This window comes from Lithobates pipiens, unplaced genomic scaffold (genome assembly GCF_037356315.1).
Source record: "Lithobates pipiens isolate NorthernLeopardFrog02 unplaced genomic scaffold, aLitPip1_a1.2 Scaffold_16, whole genome shotgun sequence".
Lineage (NCBI taxonomy): Eukaryota > Metazoa > Chordata > Amphibia > Anura > Ranidae > Lithobates > Lithobates pipiens.
Genome location: NW_027507748.1, coordinates 16,638,246 through 16,661,159, shown reverse-complemented (window position 1 = coordinate 16,661,159; position 22,914 = coordinate 16,638,246). Strand labels below are relative to the sequence as shown.

The following is a 22,914-nucleotide window of genomic DNA, read 5'->3' as shown; positions in this document are numbered from 1 at the left end:
TAGGCCCCTTGTCAGCCTCCCTGACCAGGTTTTCTTCTCATAAATTTTGGAGGGACTTCAGTTCTTGGTAATGTCGCTGTTGCGCCATATTTTCTCCACTTGATGATGACGGTCTTCACTGTGTTCCATGGTGTACAGTATCTAATGCCTTGGAAATTCTTTTGTACCCTTCTCCTGACTGATACCTTTTAACAATGAGATCCCTCTGATGCTTTGGAAGCTCTCTGCGGACCATGGCTTTTGCTGTAGGATGCGACTAAGAAAATGTCAGGAAAGACCTACTATAACAGCTGAACTTTATTTGGGGTTAATCAGAGGCACAAAAAAAAAAAAAAGGGAAGAGGAAGAAGAAGAAGAAGAAGAAGAAGAAATGGATGGCAGGTGTGTATTGACTCCTCTTTAAACGCAAGTTTGAATGCGATTGCTTAATTCTGAAACAGCTACATCCCCAGTTATAAGAGGGCGTGAAAACTTATGCAACCACATTCTTTTTGTTTTAAATCCCCCCCCTCCCCTCCCACTTAAAAGATTTTAGTTTGTCTTTAAATTAAGTTGTACAGTTTATAGGTCACACTAAGAAAGGTGTAAAAAGTTCTGAAATTATTTATCCTTGTCTCATATTTTTTACATCACAGAAACCAGACATTTAAACAGGGGTGTGTAGGCTTTGTATATCCAGTGCATGTGTTAATAAACAAGTAAAATGCACAATTTTAGGCCTGAAGATTACTTAAAGTGGAAGTAAACCCATCGATTTAAACCGTGTCATAACGAATCACATGTGCAGCACCATAGCAGTTGAAGATTAAACAGAGGCAAAGATGGCAGCTTCCTTGACTGAAAACGATAGGGGAGTTTACTTCCACTTTAAAATCCCCAGCACATTTTATTTTTGCATGAAGGTGTAAAAAAAATAAAAAAGGTAGATAGAGATAGAGATTATATATATATATATAAACATAAAATTACCCCCCCCACATTCAGCTGGTGGTACTGCCCAGTCAACTGGATGGGGCCACAACCATGTACAATGCAGTTGGGAAATTCGGCTTTTCAGAGTTGAAACAGGAAGAGGACATACTGCCTCATCACCGCCTGCCAAATGCCCTTTGAAAAGCGATCCACTGCAGAACGCTCTTTAGATGGCTAACACAAGTGTAAACAGATCCTTACGAAATGATCCCCTTTGAAAATTCCTCAAAAGAGTACCTGTCCCTATTCCTAATGGGGTAACTCCTAGCATCCAATCAGAATTCATGGTCTGTACAAAATAGAATCTGATTGGTCACTGTGCTACAGGCAATTTTCTTTTCCTTTTGAATAAAGTGAGGGTTAGAATCTCTGACAGATTTTTTATTTTCGGAAGAGGATCCCCCCCAACTTCCTGAGCAGAAGGGAAGGAAAATCTCTGCAATATGGACAAGGATAGGAGAAGAATAAATAAATGAAATAAATGAGGCTGCCCCCCCCCCCCCCCCAATCTTACATCCCAGAAGTCTGTAGGGACTTACGTCTGCGGGGTGGTCATGCCCGCTCGGTTGCTGTCTTGGACCCGCAGGGGTAGCAGGGACTGCCGGTTGGTGACGGCACTTTTCCTCATAGTACCTGGTCAGAGACAGAAAACATTTGGCGGGTTATCGGATAATAAGATACCGACTATCCAATCACCGGCCGTTCCATGTTCCAGGCAGCCGATATCGCGGGGAGAGGAGCGCTATGAACATTCATAGACTAGGAAATCAATCTTTATTACATGTCCAGCACTCCCCTCTACATGTTCATTTCATGTTATCAGGAGAGCTCAGTCATGTGACCTGTCAGTGACCCGACTTCTTTTATATAGACCAGTGTTTCTCATCTCCAGTCCACAAGGCGCCCCAACAGGTCATGTTTTCAGGATTTCCCTCAGATGAAAAGGCTGTGGTAATTACTAAGGCAGTGCAACTGATCAATTCCCCTGTGCAAAATAGTGGAAATCCTGAAAACATGACCTGTTGGGGGCATCTTGAGGACTGGAGTTGAGAAACACTGATGTAGAGAACACTTAAAGGGAACGGTCTGCATTTTAGGATTGGTAAAATACAAGTGTGATGTCCACCATAGCAACCAGCACCCCATCCATCCACAGCTCTCGCCATAGCAACCAGCACCTATGCTGGCTGGTTCCTAAAGTGAGAGAGATGGACGGGCGAATGGATGGGGGACTGGTTGCTAAGGGGAAATCTGTGGATGAATGAGGGGGGCTGGTTGCTAAGGGGAGAGCTGTGGGTGGATGGGCGGGGGCTGGTTGCTAAGGGGAGAGCTGTGGATGGATGGGGGACTGGTTGCTAATGGCAGAGATGTGGGTGGATGGTGCGGGCTGGTTGCCTAGGGGAGAGCTGTGGGTGGATGGGGGACCGGTTGCTAAGGGGAGAGCTGTGGGTGGATGAGGGGGGCTTGTTGCTAAGGGGAGAGCTGTGGGTGGATTGCAGCTGGTTGCTAAGGTGAGAGCTGTGGGTGGATGGATAGGAGGCTGGTTGCTAAGGGGAGAGCGGTGGATGGATAGGAAGCTGGTTGCTAAGGGGAGAGCGGTGGATGGATAGGAAGCTGGTTGCTAAGGGGAGATCTGTGAATGGATGGGGGGGGGGGGGCTGGTTGCTAAGGGGAGAGCTGTGGATGGATGGGGGGGGGGGCTGGTTGCTAAGGGGAGAGCTGTGGATGGATGGGGGGGGGGGCTGGTTGCTAAGGGGAGAGCTGTGGATGGATGGGGGGGACTGGTTGCTAATGGCAGAGCTGTGTATGGAGGGGGGGGGGGGTTGGTTGCTAAGGGGAAAGCCGTAGGAGCACGCAGTTCTCTGTGCACTGTATCCGCAGTACTCGGGGGGGAGGGGGAGCACAGCCTATACACTCACCTGCTGCTCTCAGGCTCTTTACAGAAATTTGAGGATTTAAACTTGACGCCTGTACTTCCCCCAAACCGGCCCCTCCCACTCCCCCTCAGTGCTCCTCCCAGGGTCTCGGATAGCAGCCTAAGGCACGCCCTCGCTATGCAACCTAACTTTCTCCCAGGTCTCCTCCCCCGTCCAATCCGATCACCTAAAATTGTAGTGGGCGGAGGAACCGGAACCATGTTGGTACACCCAGTTCTCCGCGCAGCTCTTATGGATCACATGATATACAGCGACCTATGTTTGCAAAGTGGAAAAGCTGGTCACGTGGTTTAAACAAAGGGCGGAGGTAGAGGCCGCCATATATGTACACCCGGAAGTGGGCGAGCGAAGGAGCTGTTGGGAGAAAGTAACGATGGCGGATGAGGATGAAGATCAGACGGTGAGATGATAATATGGAATGAATTGATGGGAATGGTTTGTGTTGGTGTGTGTGTGAGAGTCTCCCATCGATGTGGAGGTCACGTGTGCTCTGTGTACACACAATAAAACAGACTCAGCTCTCCCCATGATGAGTCCCTGCAGACCCCCCCCCTCCCCCCAGTCTAGACAGGACCAGTGGTGTCGCTATGGGGGGGCCCACTCCACCGGTGCCGCATTGAGAGGAGCGCAGCAGGCTCCCTCCTTTTCCCTTTCCCGATGTGCGGGGGAGGAGGGAGTGAGGCAGAGAAGGACGGGGTGCCCAAGGAGGTCTGATCGTTCCAAACACGCTAAGTAGGAGAGCACAGCATGGTCAGTTCTCTAGCTGTGCTGGGAACTTGGCCTGCTCTCCTCCAATGATCAGACTTGTCCTGACACCCCTCCCCCCACCTCTCTGTGTAGCTGAGAACAGAAGAAATGTAATCATTTATAATATAAAAAAAGGGGGGGGGGTGGGGACATTTAATTTGAATTCTTTGGTGTGTGTGTGTGTGTGTGTGTGTGTGTGTATATATATATATATATATATATATATATATATATATATATATATATATATATATATATATATATATATATATATACACACACACACATACACAGGGGTTGACAAATTTGCTTTGAATTTTGGAGCCAGTTAAAAAAGTTAGGAACCAGTTTTATTTTTGTTTTTTTTTAAGAGTGGTATGGATTGTCAGCTCCTGGGGTAAGGCCACTCATTTTCACCCCCTATTACTAACTCACAATGGAGCACCCAGTCAATAACTCCAATGAAACGCTGTTACATCAGGGGTATGGGCTGACCTGAAAGAGTAAGGCTGGCAACGGGTGGCACTGGCAGGCACATGGAACTGCCAGGTGGCACTGGCACGTGGCACTGGTTTGGAACTGGCAGGTGGCCCTGGTTGGCGGTGGCACTAGTCACTGGTAGGTGGCACTGGCAGGTTGCACTGGTAGGTGGTAGCAGGTTGCACTGGTAGGTTTTGGCAGGTTGCACTGGTTGGCACTGGGAAGTGGCACTGCTTGGCGGTGGCAGGTGGCACTGATTGGCGGTAGCAGGCACGTGGAACTGCCAGATGGCATTGGCAGGTGACACTGGTTTGGAACTGGCAGGTGGCACTATTGGCAGGTGGCACTGGTTTGGAAGTGGCAGGTGGCACTATTGGCAGGTGGCACTGGTTTGGAAGTGGCAGGTGGCCCTGGTTGGTGGTGGCACTAGTTGGCACTGGTAGGTGGTGGCAAGTGGCACTGATTGACGGTGACACTCGGCACTGGCAAGTGGCACTGGTTGGTGGTGGCAGGTGGCACTGATTGGTGGTTGCAGGTGGTATTGATGGTGGTGGCACTGGTTGGCATTGGCGGTGGCACTGGCAGGTTTCACACGGAGTACTCTGTTACTGAAATGTAACAGAGGAGCTGTCAGAATTGAGCTTAATGTCGGAATGAGTGGGACCCGGCCGGGGTGTGAAACTTACAGGTAACAGAGAGGCGGATATGTCAGATTTGAGCTTGATGTCGGGGTGGGTGGGACTCGGCAGCTATCAAACACCAGCCAACTATTGGGCTGCTTAAGAAAAGGGGCGGGGCCACATACACGTAGCGGCCCGCCCAGATCCCATTGGCTGGTGTTTGATAGCGGCCGGGTCCCGCCCACCCCGACATCAAGCATCAAATCTGACAGATCCTCCTCTCTCCGTTGCTTGTCAGTTTCACACACTTAGCACGGTGCCGCTGAGTGTGGAGGAGGACGGCAGTCAGTGTTCATGCGCTGCATGTCTGGGGCATCAATAGTGAGTGGGCTGGTGGCAGCTTAGGCGCCAGGTTGCGATTTCTGGCGTCTGGGGTTTGTCGAGATAGAGAGATATATATATATATATATATAAATACACATACACACATTCAAATGTTTTGCCTTTCATTGCTATTTTATGCTGAATGGGTTGTTTTACAAGGTGAAGGCTCACATACACTTTATTTAACGTTCTGCTTTTTCCAGTTTGAGGAGGAGAGCGAGGAGACGTCGGGAGGAGCGGAAGGAGGACTCGGCAGGAGGAAGAGGCTCTTCGCTAAAGAGTGTAAGTTGGGACTTTTAGTGCAGATAAGTAAAGGGGCCGATTCAAAAAGCAGAGGGGTGTTGTCACGGACCCCCCCCCCCCCCCCCCGCCCATACTCAAGATTATTCTGTCCACCGTATACACTTCCTTTGTCCATTACCAGCATGGTCCAGGGTCCCAAATCCCACCCAGTAGAGCTGCACAGTTAATCGTTAAAAAAAAAAAATTGTGATCTCGATTCAACCCCCCCTGATGCTCTCCAATGCAGAGTTTGCCGATTCTTTCATATAACAAGTGGAGAGACTTTATCTGCTTTCTCAGCTGTCAAAAGACAATATCTGGGCAGTCTGCCAAGTTAGCAGGAAACATTGTAACTAATGCTTCCTTCTTAGATCAAAGGGATAAACTTCTGTGTGTAAAGAAAATATCTGGGCAGTCTGCCAAGTTTGTACCAACATGGAACATTGTAACTAACTTCCTTTTTAGACCCCTTTCACACCGGGGCGCTTTGCAGACGCTAAAAATAGCGCCTGCAAAATGCCCTGAAACAGCCTCTGCTGTGTCTCCAATGTGAAAGCCCCCGAGGGCTTTCACACTGTAGCGGTGCACTGGCAGGAAGTAAAAAAAAAAAAAAAAAAAAAACTCCTGCAAGGAGCGGTGTATTCACCACTCCTTCACCGCTCCTACCCATTGAAATCAATGGGGCAGCGCGGCTATACCGCCAGCAAAACGGTGCTTCGCGGGCGGTGTTGACCCTTTTTTTTTTTTTCCGGCCGCTAGCAGGGGTTAAAACCGCCCCGCTTGCAGTCAACTACCCCCGCTAAAACAACGATAAAGCGCCGCTAAAAATAGTAGTGTTTTACCGCCGACGCCCGCACTGCCCCAGTGTGAAAGCCTTAGATCAAACTTCTGTGTGTAAATGCAGGAAGTTTAACCACTTAAAGTCCAAATGTTTTCCTGACACTTTTTTTTAAGTTAAAATCTATATATATATATATATATATATATATATATATATATATATATATATATATATATATAGATATATATATATATATATAGATATATAGATTTTTTTTTTTTGCTAGAAAATTACCTGGAACCCCCAAACATTATATATATATATATATATATATATATATATATATATATATATATATATATATATAATTTTTACTATCAGAGACCCTAGGGAATAAAATGGCGATTGCTGCAATAATTTATGTCACATTGTATTTGCCCAGCTTTCTTTCAAATGCAATTTTTTTTTTTTTTTTTGAAAAAATACACTTCAATGAATAAAACAAAAAGTTAGCCCAATTTTTTATGTTACAATGTAAAAGATGATGTTACTCTGCGAGAATCGTGATCTATCTTCTAAGCAAAAAAATTGTGATTCTCATTTTAGCCAGAATCGTGCAGCTCTACCACCCAGTCACTTTGTCGAAGCATCAGTGTAGGGTGAAAACATCATCTGTTTATTCAAACACAGAGATACACTCCGGGGACAACCCCTCCCCCCCCCCTTCTTTGCATAATGACACAGGGCGGGGTAAACTACATTCAGTAACAAGAGACGCACAGACAGAAGGGGCTGCTGGCGAAAGTTTTTTTTCGCCAGTATCCTAGGTGTTGGTCACGTTGGAAGATATGTTCTAAGGAGCTCCGCTGGAAGGATCCTTTACTGGATTGAAACCAGCTTCTACAGACCGGATCCATCCAATGTGCCACTGAGGCCAAAGTGGACGGTACCCGGGCCTCGTAGAAGAACGAGATTTTGCCTGTAACGCCTCTTTCGAGGGCTGGACCCTGGGACTCAGTGCTTTGGTCATACTCGCATTACCATAGTTTTCGTGGCGGGGTGCTATACAGATCCAAGGGAGTGGAACGCCAATAAAAAGGGACGGGGTCCTTGAAGGTTTGCTAAACACAGCCAGCCGTGATGGGTGAAGATTGGATCTGTCTGTTGTCAGCAGTATCCTGCAGCGAGGGTAAGGGTAGAAGCCTAAGGCCGCGTACACATGGGCGGATTGTCTGTCCAACTTAGTCCGCTGAACAGTGTTTCAGCGGACAATCCGCTCGTGTGTGGGCTTCAGCTGACTTTTTCAGCGGACAATCTGACGAACAAAGTCTTACGGAATTTCCGTAAGACAGTCCGTTCAAACTTGGTTTTGTCCGTCCAAACTTGGTTTCAGCGGACAGTCCGCTCGTGTGTAGGCAAGTTGGACGGACTAAGTATGGCGCATGCTCAGAAAGGATTTACACGGCCGAAGGTTGCATTGCAGTGTATTGGACGTCGTTTTTCTAGTCCCGTCGTACGTGCTGTACACGTCATCGCGCAAGCTTTCAGCGGACTGTCTGCTCATCGTGTGTGGTCAAGTCCGTTCATGCAAATTTTGAACGGACTGTCTGTCGGATTGTCTGACGAACTTAGTTGGCCAGACAATCCGCCCGTGTGTACGCGGCCTAAGAACTGTAAAAAGTCCACCTATGGTTTTTCTTCCTTGGGTAAAATGTTGTCATGCTTTAAGTCTCCACTAGAGGGAGTAAATGCACATACCTTAAAGTGGAGTTCCACCCTAAAAAAAAAAAATGTAATTTATGTGCATTCAAAAAAAATTTTGGAGATTTTTTTTTTAACTCGCCTCTAAATGCCTGTTGCTAGGGGGTCCCTCGTAGTCTGCCTCCTCCAGCACCTGGGCTCTTGAAGTCACTTTCCTCGGCACAGGAAAGGACATCAACTCTGCCCCCTCCCTCTTGTCAATCATCTGGGACACGTCTCGGGTCCCAGATGATTGCGAGGCCAGTCACGGCGCCGCTCGCACATGGGCAGTGGGTGCCCGGCTGTGAAGCCACAGCCAGGCGCCCACAATTACAATGCCGGCACCAACGAGCAGAGGGGAAGACAAGCGAGGACTTTGATTCCCCGCATCACTGGACCCTGGGACAGGTAAGTGTCCAATTTTATTTATTTTTTGTTCCCCCCACACTGCTCAAGTAAGCACCATTAGGCTCGTCTCTCCTCCCCTCTTGCTGGGTCTGCCGTTTAACACACTAGAATGTCGCGCATTCGGGAACTGTTTGAAATTTGAAAACAGATTGGGGGCTGGTGACGGAGGGAGCGTGGCCTAGGTGTGGTGCCGTGTGCGGGACGTAGCATCCATGAGGGGACACAGCGCAGGGGAACCGGAGTCCAGAAAGCAGACTCTCCTCAGAGCTGGAGAGTACAGCTTTTAATCACACGGGAGCGGTGGGGGCACATAAGGCGCTGCATGCAGTCATTCCCAAATTGGAGCACCAGGTTGAACTTTTATTAGCAGCATTCTGTTGCTAGACTATAGTTCAGCAAGTAGTGCATTTACGTAATACCTCTACTTTTGTGCTTAGGACTATGCCTCCCAAAAAGGCTGGTGCAAACACCTCTAAAAAAGTGCCTAAAGCATCGCCCCCAGGCGCTGAGGACTCTAGTCATGCCTCCACATGGTCATCTTCTCCTGAAATACCAGAAGTGGCTAGCCAGGGTGTCATTGGAACCAGTGGGTGCTGTCGCTGCTTCTAACCTCTCAGCCCCTGTATACGTGACCGAAGATGCCCTTTTCTCCGCCCTGTTGGGGCAGAGGAAAGATTGGCGGCTTTAATCGCATCTTCCATCCAAAGGGATAGGAAGCGTGGTAGATCCCTCTCCCCCACCTCAGACCCTTTATCAAGGGAACTGTGGGTAGAGGATGAGGGGTTACCCTCAGGGGATCAGGAGGAAAGGCAATCCAATGACTCCTCTTCGGAGGAATCAACAGTGGATGAACCCTTTTCAGCCCCACAAGCTGAAAAATTGCTGGTGCAGTCTCTTATAGAAATGGTTCGTTCTGCTTTCAAGCTGCCCCTAGCTGAGTCAGCCGAAAGTTCTGTTTCTTCTTTGGGTTTTATTAATACCTCCGCAGACTTCGCATGCGTTTACTGTCCATGTATTACTGAGAACAGCTTATTTATGCTAAATGGGATCATCCGGATAAGCATTTTCTCCCTCCAAAAAGGTTTTCAGTGCTTTATCCCATGGAGGAGAAATTCACCAAAAGGTGGAATGTAGCAGCAGTTGACACTGCCATATCCAGTGTGAATAAAAGTCTAAGTTGTCCAGTAGACAATGCACAAATGCTTAAAGATCCAACAGATAAAAGGTTGGATTTCCTGTTAAAATCCTCTTTTTCTTTGGCAAGTGCGGTTACTCAGCCTGCAGTCGCTGCAGTAGACATCTGTGAATCCTTGAAGGACCAGTTTAAAGAGGTCCTTAAAGAGCTATTCTGTGCAATAGGTCAGGGACTTGGCCGAACTGCCAAGGACATTATGTTTTGTTATTGATGCCATGAAAGATTCTATTCACCAGGCATCTCGGCTTATGCTTGTGCATGTGCGTAGGATCCTGTGGTTGAAAAATTGGTCAGCCGAAGCGCCATGCAAAAGGCTCCTAACTGGTTTTCCTTTTCATGGGGATTGGCTATTTGGGGATGATTTGGACAAGTACATCCAAAAAATTTCAAGTGGGAAAAGTAACCTCTTGCCAATAAAAAGGAGGAGTAGACGTCCCTCATTTAAATGGTTCTCTTCTCCAGGGACAGCAGCATCGGCCTCTAGGTAGTCACGACAGCCTCCACCATCAGGGTCTAGAGGAAAGCCTCAGGGTCAGCCCCAAGGACAAAAGAAGTCCTGGGGGCAGAAACCTGCAAAACAGAATTATAAAGCCTCATCATGAAGAGGTGCCCCCCCCCCCCCCCCGTCAGGCTGGGGGGGGGGGAGACTTCTGCAATACTCAGACATCTGGCTGGAGGAAATTCAGGACAGATGGGTCATCTCCACAATCGCTCTTGGTTGCAAATTGGAGTTTCCACCGCTTCGTTTTCTGAAGTCAAACGTTCCCAAAGATCCAGGGAAAAGGCAATCTCTGTTTCAGGCATTAGACTGATTACTGGCTCAGGGGGTGATTGTGGAAATTCCCACAGAAGAGCAAGGTTAGGGGTTCTATTCAAACCTCTTCACGGTACCAAAACCGAATGGAGATGTCAGACCCATTCTAGATCTCAAAAATCTGAATCTATTCCTGAAGGTCCGCTCTTTTCACATGGAGTCGATCAGGTCGGTGGTTTCAATCCTACAAGGGTCCAAGCTCTAGATTTGCCAATGAGACTGTCCCCAAGGAGGTGGTTGGTATTCTAGAATCTGCTGAAGGGAAAATTCTTCATACCAGTTATCTGGAAAGTGGTAACAGATGCCAGATTTTCCGGTTACTAGAAAAGACAACTGTCCAGGGACAGTGGTCAATAACGGAAAGAACCTCGTCCAGCATCCTAGAGATTCGGGCAGCGCGTCTGGCTCTGAAGGCCTGGAAATTTAGGTTATGGGGTTGTCCTGTCAGGATCCAAACTGACAATGCCACAGCTGTGGCTTGTATCAATCACCAAGGAGGCACCAAGAGTCTCGCAGCTCAGACGGAGGTGAACCATATTCGAGCTTGGGCAGAAAGGAAGTCTTTATTCCGGGAGTAGAGAATTGGGAGGCAGACTACTTGAGTCGCCAGCAGTTGTTTCCGGGGGAATGGTCCCTTCACCCCGACATTTTTATGTCTTATTTGCCAAAGATGGAGGACCCTGGAAGTGGATCTTTTGGCGTCCAGGTTCAACGTGAAGTCGGTCAACTTTGCGTCTAGGACAAGGGATCCACTCGCATGCGGAACAGATGCGTTGGTGACCCAGTGGGATCAGTTATCACTGATTTATACATTTCCCCCTATTCAGCTGCTGCCACAGCTTCTTTGCAGGATCAAGCTGTAAAGAAAGCCAGTGATTCTTGTAGCCCCGGCATGGCCCAGAAGGTCCTGGTATGCAGAAATCATAAGGATGGCGGTGGGGGATCCATGGTCCCTTCCACTGCATACAGACTTACTCTCGCAGGGGCCAATATTCCATCCTACCTTACAAACTCTAAATTTAACACATTGGCTATTAAAACCCACATTCTGAAGAAATGTGGGCTATCCGGGTCAGTTATCTCAACCTTTAATTAATGCAAGGAAGCCAGCTTCCAGAACTATATAATTATAGAGTCTAGAGGGCTTATGCTTCCTGGTGTGAGTCGAAGGGTTGGCACCCTCAGACGTATAGCATAGGCAGAATTCCTGCTTTTCTACAATTAGGGGTAGAGATGAAGCTGGCCTTGAGTACTATTAAGGGCCAAGTCTCATCTTGTTTCATAGATGGCTTGCTTCGCATTGTTTTGTCCGGGTTTTTATGCAAGGGGTGAAAACGGTCAAAGTCTATTTAAAGTCGACTACTCAGATCCAGAAGACTGATGTCTTCTTAGTTGTGCTGCCAGAGAGTCCTAGGAAAGGACAGGCGGTGTCGATATCCACTATTTCTAAGTGGATTCGGCAAGTTATAATTCAGGCCTATGGTTTAAAAGGTAAGGTTCCACCTTTTCAGGTCAAAGCACACTCTACCAGAGCGGTTAGTGCTTCTGGGGCAGTGCATCATCAAGCCTTAATGGCTCAGACCTGTAAGGCCGCAACTTGGTCTTCAGTAGATACATTCACCATATTTTATCAGGTGGATGTAAAGAGGCATGAGGATATTACCTTTGGGTGCAGTGAGCTGCTGGCAGCGGTATAGATCCTCAAGTCTGATGGCGCCCTGCTGGTTGTGTCTCCCCCCCCCTTAAATAGCATTGCTATGGGAAGTCCCACATAGTTATTACTATGGCTCTGTGTCCCGTGATGTACGATAAAGAAAATAGGATTATTTTAAAAGCTTACCTGTAAATGACTTTGGAATAGACCGCCAAATCATTGATATCAGTGGGATTGTGGCCCCTGGTGAATAGCCCCTCCCCAAAATCATTGTGTCATTGGGATAGTGAACTCCAGGAAAAAAGTATTCCTTCAAATCATTGGTGTCAGTAAGATAGTGCCCCCCCCACACAGGAGAATCGCTCCCAGCATCTTTTGGAGTCAGTGGGGTAGCAAACCCCAGGAAAAAATAGTTCTTCAGATCGTTTGTGTCAGTGAAATAGTGTGAGAATGGTCTCTCAGTTCATCAGTGTCTGTGGAATCGGGACCCCGGTGAGGATAACTCTCCAAATCATTAGTGTCAATTGTATGGTGAACCCCAGAAAAAATGGTTCAAGTCATTGGTGTCGGTAAAATACTCCCCCCCCCCCCGGTAGTGAATGGCTTGATTTATTTGTGTAAGAGTGATAATGGCCCCTTCAGAGAAGAGACTAGACCCCCAAATCAATGGTGTTCGTAGGATTGTGGCACCCAGGGTGTAATAACCCCAAATCATTGGTTTCGGTGAGATCAGGGCCCCGGGGGTGAATAGACCCCCAAATCATTGGTGTGAGTGGGATAATTACCCTCGGAGAGAATAGGTCCTCGGTTCTCATGGGATAAATCATTGGTGTCAGTGAGATCGGGGCCCTAATGGACAATAGACCCCTAAATCATTGGTGTCAGTGAGATCAGGGCCCCAATAGACCCCTAAATCATTGGTGTCAGTGAGATCAGGGCCCCAATAGACCCCTAAATCATTGGTGTCAGTGAGATCAGGGCCCCAATAGACCCCTAAATCATTGGTGTCAGTGAGATCAGGGCCCCAATGGACAATAGACCCCTAAATCATTGGTGTTAGTGAGATCAGGGCCCCAATGGACAATAGACCCCTAAATCATTGGTGTTAGTGAGATCAGGGCCCCAATGGACAATAGACCCCTAAATCATTGGTGTCAGTGAGATTAGGGCCCCAATAGACCCCTAAATCATTGGTGTCAGTGAGATCAGGGCCCCAATAGACCCCTAAATCATTGGTGTCAGTGAGATCAGGGCCCCAATGGACAATAGACCCCTAAATCATTGGTGTTAGTGAGATCAGGGCCCCAATGGACAATAGACCCCTAAATCATTGGTGTTAGTGAGATCAGGGCCCCAATGGACAATAGACCCCTAAATCATTGGTGTCAGTGAGATTAGGGCCCCAATAGACCCCTAAATCATTGGTGTCAGTGAGATCAGGGCCCCAATGGACAATAGACCCTTAAATCGTTGGCGTCAGTGAGATCAGGGCCCCAGGGGAGAATAGACCCTTAAATCGTTGGTGTCAGTGGGATTGTGGCCCCTAAATAAGAATAACCCCACCCAAAATCATTGGTGTTGGTGGTATAGTGACCCCCAGGAAACTTAGTCCTTTAGTTCATTGGTGTCAGCAAGATATTGGGCCCCTAGGGGAGGTAAGACCCTCCAATCCATTGTTGATTGGTTGCCACCCGTTGATGAAGACTGACAATACTGGGTACTGCTCCTCAGTGTCTCCTCTAATGATCATCTTTCTATGGTGATGTCATGACATCTCTTTGGCCCTCCAAGGCCATGGAGGTGATCAGAGACGATCTAATCTCTGTTAGCCTTTGTGACCATCTGGCCGCAGCAGAGGGGGGAAGGTGGACATCCCCCCCTCCCACCGCTTCTGAAAGCAATCCAGTGACTGAGGCGCACTACCCGCTTTCATAAGAAAGCCAGCCGTGTCTAGGCTACAGACCTAGAGCGCAATTGTATGAAACCACTGTGTGTATAGGGCAAAATAAGTGACTTTTCTTAGAATGCCGAGTAATATGCACTAGCTATAGCAACTGATACTAATGTCATTGGTCATGTGGCTTACTTCTGTAAACTGAAATTTGGTTGCTGTAGCTTAGTACATCATCACTTTCTGGTGAGCCCAGTATGATCAGTGTGGTGTTATTTACTGGTGGAGCCAATGAAATGGTGTCGCCCGTACTGACGGTCTGCTCTCTCCTGCAGTGCGCTGTATGATGTATGGATTCGGAGACGATCAGAACCCGTATACAGAGTCTGTGGATATTCTGGAGGATCTGGTGATAGAATTCCTCACTGAAATGGTCGGTATAAATCATCTATGTTGCTTGCCGCTGTAAATATCACACATTTGTACATCCAAAAAATTTATATATTGCAGCTTAGCAGTGAGGTGCAAGAACACCAATTGTGGCCGGATAAACAGGTATTTCCTGTACTTGATCCTGAAAAAAGAAAACGAATATTTCACAAGACTGAGAAGCTGCAGTATATTACATTATGGTTTTTGGGGTTTGGATATCTTCTAACCCTGATGACATCACTGTGCTGGCCAATCACAGCAGATCACATGACAGTTCCATTCATGTGTACTATTGTGATGAGTTTTGTGATTGATTGGTCACAGTGATCACATGGTACAGACAGTCACAGCCCATCTGTACCATGTGAGTAACTGTGGCCAATCACAATAGTAAACACTGAATGGTTTTCATTTAGAAAAACATGGTTGCTTATAACTGTAAAATTCATGGTTATAAGCAATTGGTGTGTAAAAAAATAAAAATAAACGATGTATTATATTTGAAAAAAATTTTTTTAACATACTGTCACCAGTCTGTACTGTACTGGTGACAGCATGTAAAAAAAAATGTGAACAAAAAAGTCTTAACCATTTCAGTTCCAGAAGATTTACTCCCCTTCATGACCAGGCCATTTTTTTACGATATGGCACTGCAATACTTTAACTGACAATTGCACGGTTGTGCGATGCTGTACCCAAATAAAATGTTGTTTTTTTTATTTTTATTTTTTGTTTTTCATACCCAATAACATTTTTTCATAAATTTAGGCCAATATCTATTCTACAACATGTTTATGGTAAAAATAGCCCAATAAGTGTATATTGATTGGTATGCGCAAAAGTTAGTGTCAAACTGGGATTCATTTTTTATTTATTTATTTATTTTTTTCTAGTAATGGCGGTGATCAGCTACTTATAGCGGGACTTCAATATTGTGGCGGACAAATCCGACACCTGAGGACCAGTGACACTAATACAGTGATCAGTGCTAAAAAATATGCACTGTCGCTGTACTAATGACACTGGCTGGGAAGGGGTTAACATCAGGGGTGATCAAAGGGGTTTAACTGTGTTCTAGGGAGTGCTTACTCACTGTGGGGGAGGTGCTTTGACTAGGGCATGGATCCTCAACCTATGGTCCTCCCAGCTGTTGCAGAACTACAAGTCCCATGATGCATAGCGGAAAAGTACAAGCATGGTGGGACTTGTAGTAGGACAACAGCCGGAGGGCCACAGGTTGAGCACCCATGGACTAGGGCCCGGGATATGCAATTAGCGGACCTCCAGCTGTTGCAGAACTAAAAGTCCCATGAGGCATAGCAAGACTCTGACAGCCACAAGCATGACACCCAGAGGCATGATGGGACTTGTAGTTTTGCATCAGCTGGTGGTCCGCTAATTGCATATCCCTGGACTAGGGGAAGGCTAAGATCCGTGTCCCTGCTTTGCATAAACGCAAGAGCAGTACCTTCCCTTCTAGCAGAACGGCGGTCTGCCTTGTTCATGTAGGCATGTTGTCTTTTGGCCTGTGTACTGTGTAATTGGCTGGCGCCCATGGACATAGAGTCCATGCTACCCGCCACTGGGCTCCAGCTGTGTAGTAGGAGCAGGGTGCCATCGGCGCATATGCCCCAGACCCGGACATGTCCGATCACACACACTAGGTACCTGATCTGGCACAGAGCGGCCGCCCTGCCGCAGTATCTCTATGGTGGGCGGTTAATGTCTTTATTTTTCCAAAAATCGTGAGATAAAATTACCACTGCAAAAAAACTCACCGTTAGAGGTCGACCGATATGGGTTCTTCTCTGGCCGATGCTGATATTTAGAAATCCGGGCCGGCCGATATGATGCCAATTTTTTATTTTTATTTTTGCAGGTGGCAATTCGCACTGGTGGTTGGAACTGGCAGGTTTCACACTGAGCCGATTTGTCAGTTTTACTTACATTATATGTAACTGAATGCAGAGACCAGCTGTCAGAATTCAGAGTGATGTCTGGGGGGGGGGGACGGGACCTGCAGCTATCAAACACCAGCCAATGATTGGGCTGCTTAAGTGGGCAGGGCCACATACATAGTTACCCGCCCAGATCCCATCCCATTGTTTGATATCTGGGTAAACCCCCCACCCCCACACATCACGCTGTTTTTTATTTTATTTTTTGTTTGTTTTACCAAAAAAAGAAACGCCGGTGGTGATTAAATACCCCAAAAGAAAGCCCTATATGTAGGAAAAAGGGACTTAAACCATTTTCCTTCCACTTCACAATTTATGTGATGCTTTGTTGGTCTATCAAATAAAATACATTTGTTTTTTGGGCGTAACATGACAACATGTGGAAAATTTCAAGGGGTGTGAATACTTTTTTCAAGGCACTGTATACACGAAAAAATATATCTGATGACCGGGCCATTTAATATATTTTTATGATTTTTTTTTTTTTTTTCCTTGTGTCTTCAGTAGTCTTATAATATTGATTCTTCTACACATCTTTCCCTAGACACACAAGGCCATGTCCATCGGGCGTCAGGGGCGGTTCCAGGTGGAGGATATTGTGTTTCTGATCCGGAAGGACCCGCGGAAGTTTGCCAGAGTGAAGGATCTGCTGACCATGAATGAGGAACTGAAACGCGCCAGGAAGGCGTTCGATGAGGCCAACTACGGTTCCTGAGCAACCCGTTATGGTGCATTTGATTCATCGCATGTTTGAACAGTGTGTCCCCAGTGTGGGGTATGGGTAGGATTATTTTTTTTTTTTTTAATGTAAATATTGTTACAAGGAAAACCCAATAAACATATTTTTATTTGTCTTTTTATTATTATTATTATTTTTTTTTTTTTTAAGTAATTCAATTTACATTTAATTAAAGCTGAAGTGTGCCCATATTGTGGCCTTCCTTGGTTCCTCTCCATCATCAACAGTGACTTTTTTAAAATGAAACCCTTCAGTTTTCAGCCGTGATTTTAGACCCAGTGACCTCATCACTGATTCTTTGTACTTCTCTATGCAATGCAGGCGGATCATGGCTGGCGGGAGGAGCCAGCAGAGCGCTGTACAGATCATGGCTGGCGGGAGGAGCCAGCAGAGCGCTGTACAGATCATGGCTGGCGGGAAGAGCCAGCAGAGCGCTGTACATATTCTCTATGCAATGCAGGCGGATCATGGCCGGTAGGAGGAGGCAGCAGAGTGCTGTACGTAGCTTCCTGATAACATCGGGCCTCTGTACTCCTCTGAAGGGCTCTAAGGCAAATCATTTGCTGGCTCTTGGGAGGAATTATGCAAACATCACAATGCCTTGATGGGTGGGTGTGAGTCTGGAGGAGAGGGCGGTACTAGGAAGAATGAATTTGCATGCAGACTGCTCTAGGTATCGCCTGCATGTGATGCTGAACCTCCAGAACTGGAAATCTCAATAAATGACAGGGGCGGGGACAGTCAAGTCTGGCCATGATTGGATAACACTGGTTGTTTTCCAGCCAGGAAATGAGTCTGGAATCTGATTTGCTGCAGCTTCTAATGCACAATGTGAGAAGCTCACAGTGTGCAGTGAAATCAGAGTAAGCAATCTCCGTACAGGACTCACACACGCACAGAGATGGCTCTGCGTGCCATGGATTCGCTATCGCTGCTCTAGAGGGATCACAATGAGGAAGGAGGTCCTGATTCCTGTTTATAGACCTTTTATATCACTAGAGGGATCCCTATATATAGGTCTGTATATCACTAGAGGGATCATCAGCAGGAGGTCCTGATTCCTCTATGTAGATCTTTATATCACTAGAGGGATCCCTATATATAGGTCTGTATATCACTAGAGGGATCATCAGCAGGAGGTCCTGATTCCTCTATGTAGATCTTTATATCACTAGAGGGGTCACCAGAGGGAGGAAAGAGGTCCTAATTCATCTATATAGGTATTTATATTACTAGAGGGATCCCCAGCAGGAGGAAGGAGGTCCTGATTCCTCTATATAGATCTTCATATCACTAGAGGGGTCACCAGCAGGAGGAAGGAGGTCCTGATTCCTCTATATAGATCTTCATATCACTAGAGGGATCACCAGCAGGAGGAAGGAGATCCTGATTATTATATTGATCTTTATATAAAAAAAAACAAGTTTGGTAAAACCCACAAGTGCTTTTTTTTTTTTTTTTTTTTTTTTTTTTTACCACTACTATTCCTTTATATTGGCTTTTGGAATTTACAAATACAGCAATTTATAAATCAGATGATAGGTTTAGTGCTGTAAAACGCTGTTTGATAGATAAAAAGTGCATTTTATATTCAACTATATAGATCAGACCAAAATGAGGAGGAATGAGGGACAGTCCCTCGAAATCAGGGACAGTCGGGAGCTATGGTTGTCATATTTAAACGATAACGATTGAAATCCGAGATTCACAGGTCACAGCAGCTCCATTTCTATTGACTTTTTGGATGCAAGTTTAAACGGTGAAGGCAGCAAAGTGCTCACAAGTCTTTTCAGGAAATCTATGGCTGGTAATGCGCTCTTATGAGCAGATTCCAGCCACTCCAAATACACGTTAAAGTGGAGCTTCCGCTCATTGGAACCCTCCCCCCCCTCCGGCGCCACAATTGGCACCTTTCAGGGGGGAGGGGGGTGCAGGTACCTGTACAGTACAGGTATCTGCACCCACTTCCGGGATAGATATCTGCAGAATCTACGCCCCTTTCCGAAGGTCCCCCGCTGTCTGCTGGGAAACACACAGATCCCAGAGGCAGCGGGGAGCGTCCTTATTGCGCATGCGCAGTAGGGAACTGGGAAATTAAGCCGCAAGGCTCCACTTCCTGATTCCCATACCCAAGATGGCGGCGGCAGCACCCGAGAGACGTTTTGAGAGATCGGCTTCGGGTGTCGACATCGCGGGCGTGCTGGGCGGGTAAGTGTCATTATTTTAAAAGTCAGCAGCTGCAGTATTTGTAGCTGTTGGCTTTTAATAAAAAAAAAAACAAAAAAAAAAAACAAAAACGGCGGAACTCCCGCTTTAAGAGGTATCCCTGTCGGACGATTCTTGAGACTAAAACGAATTTGCAGCGATAGCAATGACTATAAACGGGAAGCAGAAATTACGTTTAAACATTTCGGAGGACAGAGGTTATTCCAGACCAACACTACATAGGAGCCATGGATATCGCTGGCAATACCTCACGGTCGCATTTACTATGCGACAGCAAAAGAAACAAAACAAGAAATAACGAGATAAAAATAGTACCACAAACTATAACAAATTTGAGGTGGAATCCTAAAACCCCAACCAAATTCCCGTTTTTTGTTTTTTTTTCTACCCCATTTAGTTCAATAAAATTAAAAATATCGTTTTAAAATATTTACCGGTTCTGTCTAGCGACCCAATTTATGATGAAATTCTCTCCACGGGAGTCAAAACCGTATCGCGTACAGCCCCCACTTTGGGTAAAACTTTGTCGCCCAGCCTGTATACGATGTGGGTCTTATGGGTGTTCATGTTGTCTACATGTCTTAACCGCTTCAGATCCGTGCTATAGCCGAATGACGGCTACAGCATGGACCTACTTTGCCGGGAGGGGGCGTCAATAGACTCATGGGACCATACTTCCTACACCCATTCATTTTTGTATTGGGACTCGGCTGTAATGTTCCCTACTATGCTCCGATTCTTGAATGACTGTTGGTATCCTATGTCTTCTGGCCTTTCTAAATTAACCACTTTCAGACCGGACCATTTTGCTGGTAAATGACCAGAGGTCTTTTTACACTTTGGCACTGCGCTGCTTTAACTGGTAATTGCGCGGTCATGCAATGTTGTACCCAAACAAAATTTGCGTCCTTTTCTTCCCACAAATAGAGCTTTCTTTTGATGGTATTTGATTGCCTCTGCGATTTTTATTTTTTGCGATATAAACGTAAAAAGACCGCAAATTTTGAAAAAAAAATGATATTTTCTACTTTTTGTTATTAGAAAAATCCAATAAACTCAATTTTAGTCATACATTTAGGCCAAAATGTATTCAGCCACATGTCTTTGGTAAAAAAAAAGTCAATAATTGTATATTTATTGGTTTGCGCAAAAGTTGTCACATCTACAAACTAAGGTACGTTTTCTGGAATTTACGCAGCTTTTAGTTTACGACTGCCTATCTCATTTCTTGAGGTGCTAAAATGGCAGGGCAGTACAAAACCCCCCCAAATGACCCCATTTTGGAAAGTAGACCCCCTAAGGAAACTGATAAGAGGCATGTTGAGCCCATTGAATATTTTATTTTTTTGCCTCAAGCGATTGAATAATGACAAAAAAAAAATTTTTTTTTTTTTTTACACAAAGTTGTCACTAAATGATATATTGCTCACACATGCTATGGGCATATGTGAAATGACACCCCAAAATAAATTCTGCTGCTTCTCCTGAGTACGGGGATACCACATATGTGGGACTTTTTGGGAGCCTAGCCGCGTACGGGGTCCCGAAAACCAAGCACCGCCTTCAGGCTTTCTAAGGGCGTAAATTTTTGAGTTCACTTCTCACTACCTATTACAGTTTTGAAGGCCATAAAATGCCAAGATGGCACAAAACCCCCACAAATGACCCCATTTTAGAAAGTAGACACCCCAAGATATTTGCTGAGAGGCATGTTGAGTTCATGGAATATTTTATATTTTGCCACAAGTTGCGGGAAAATTACAAACTTTTTTTTTTTTTTTTTATTTTAAACAAAGTTGTCACTAAATGATATATTGCTCACACATGCTATGGGCATATGTGAAATGACACCCCAAAATAAATTCTGCTGCTTCTCCTGAGTACGGGGATACCACATATGTGGGACTTTTTGGGAGCCTAGCCGCGTACGGGGCCCCGAAAACCAAGCACCGCCTTCAGGCTTTCTAAGGGCGTAATTTTTGAGTTCACTTCTCACTACCTATTACAGTTTTGAAGGCCATAAAATGCCAAGATGGCACAAAACCCCCACAAATGACCCCATTTTAGAAAGTAGACACCCCAAGCTATTTGCTGAGAGGCATGTTGAGTCCATGGAATATTTTATATTTTGCCACAAGTTGCGGGAAAATGACAAACTTTTTTTTTTTTTTTTTTCACAAAGTTGTCACTAAATGATATATTGCTCACGCATGCCATGGGCATATGTGAAATTACACCCCAAAATAAATTCTGCTGCTTCTCCTGAGTACGGGGATACCACATATGTGGGACTTTTTGGGAGCCTAGCCGCGTACGGGGCCCCCAAAACCAAGCACCGCCTTCAGGCTTTCTAAGGGCGTTACAGTTTTGAAGGCCATAAAATGCCAAGATGGCACAAACCCCCCCCAAATGACCCCATTTTGGAAAGTAGACACCCCTAAATTTAGGGGTACACTAGTGAGACTAGGTAATAAATGGCGGGTGCCCTGAAACTATAAAAAAATAACTAACCAACCAGCGTCACCTGTAACAGTTATATGGTGATCACTGGTGAAAGGGTTAACTAGGGGGCAATTAGGGGGCTTTATGCGGTAGTATATGGGGGTCCCTGGCGCTATAAAAAGCTGCGGCGAACCTAAATACCTACCTGCCTAACTAGCGTCACCTGTGACACTAATACAGTGATCAGAAAAACGATCGCTTATTAGGCTGGGTTCACACTGGAGCGATGCGGGAACGCCACGAATGCGCGGCGGGTTCCCGCATCGCATGCCTCCCGGCGGCAGTTCACACTGCCCTATGCGAACTGCTGGGAGTGTCAGTGAAATGTTACTGACACCCCCAGATCAGTTCGCATATCGCAGTGCGATCTGCAAACTCGGATCGCATGGTGTGAACACCCATGCGATCCGATTCTGCTGCGGGCCAAAAAAAGGGTCCCGTGCGAATTTGCGGCGGGTGCGGCGGGTGTGGCGAATGGCTGAACTCGAATCGCACAGAGATCGGATGTGATTTGCACTGCAGTGCGGTGCGAATCACATTCGTTCTCATAAACCGCTGCAATGTGAACCCAGCCTTAGTGACACTGGCGACGGGGGGTGATCACGGGGTTAAACCTTTATTGGGGGGGTTAGGGGGGTACCTTAGAACTAAAGGGGGCTAACCCTAACTGCCCTAACAGTTATTACAGTCACAAATGACACCAATGCAAAAAAAAAAAAAAATGACATTGGTGTCACTGTGACTGGGGGGCAGGGGTAATTGGGGGGGTGATCGGGGGGTAAAGGGGGGGTGTGAGTGTGCCTGGCATGTTCTACTGTGTGTGTAGAGTGTTGGTGCAACTCACTGATCCGCTCTCCTCCGTGTCGGAACGAAAAATACCGACACGGAGGAGAGAATACATCACTTCCTCTCCTGTGTTTACATTACAGGAGAGGAAGTGATGTCACCGGGGATTTCTATTCGTCGGGAGCGATCATGAGGGGGTGGCCATGAATGAATGGCCGCCCCCTCGTCCCGGATCGCTCCCGGACGAAAACCGACCGCCGCAGGCACCGGGCGGGGGCCCGATCGGGCCCCCGACCCGCGGGAGGCAAGGGACGTACATGTATGTCCTTATGCCTGCCCGTGCCATTCTACCGACGTACATCGGCG

General features: G+C 46.4%; 2 protein-coding genes across 2 annotated transcripts in view; one reads left to right on the top strand and one right to left on the bottom strand.

Annotated features, from left to right (window-relative positions):
• Positions 1 to 2,968, bottom strand: part of LOC143981635 (kinetochore protein NDC80 homolog) — a 66,543-nt gene extending 63,575 nt beyond the window's left edge. Inside the window, exons 1-2 of the mRNA XM_077479627.1 lie at positions 2,892 to 2,968; positions 1,512 to 1,605 (exon numbers count right to left, since the gene is read on the bottom strand). Of these exons, the coding sequence (XP_077335753.1) occupies positions 1,512 to 1,600 (89 nt within the window). The 5' untranslated portion in view covers positions 1,601 to 1,605; positions 2,892 to 2,968. The remainder of the gene's footprint in view (positions 1 to 1,511; positions 1,606 to 2,891) is intronic.
• A 185-nt stretch (positions 2,969 to 3,153) lies between these two features.
• Positions 3,154 to 17,155, top strand: LOC143981634 (transcription initiation factor TFIID subunit 13-like). Its single transcript, XM_077479626.1, has 4 exons — positions 3,154 to 3,309; positions 5,344 to 5,422; positions 14,241 to 14,338; positions 16,840 to 17,155. The coding sequence occupies exons 1-4, from the start codon at positions 3,283 to 3,285 to the stop codon at positions 17,008 to 17,010; spliced, it is 375 nt and encodes a 124-aa protein (XP_077335752.1). The 5' UTR covers positions 3,154 to 3,282; the 3' UTR covers positions 17,011 to 17,155.
• Positions 17,156 to 22,914: the final 5,759 nt, after the last annotated feature.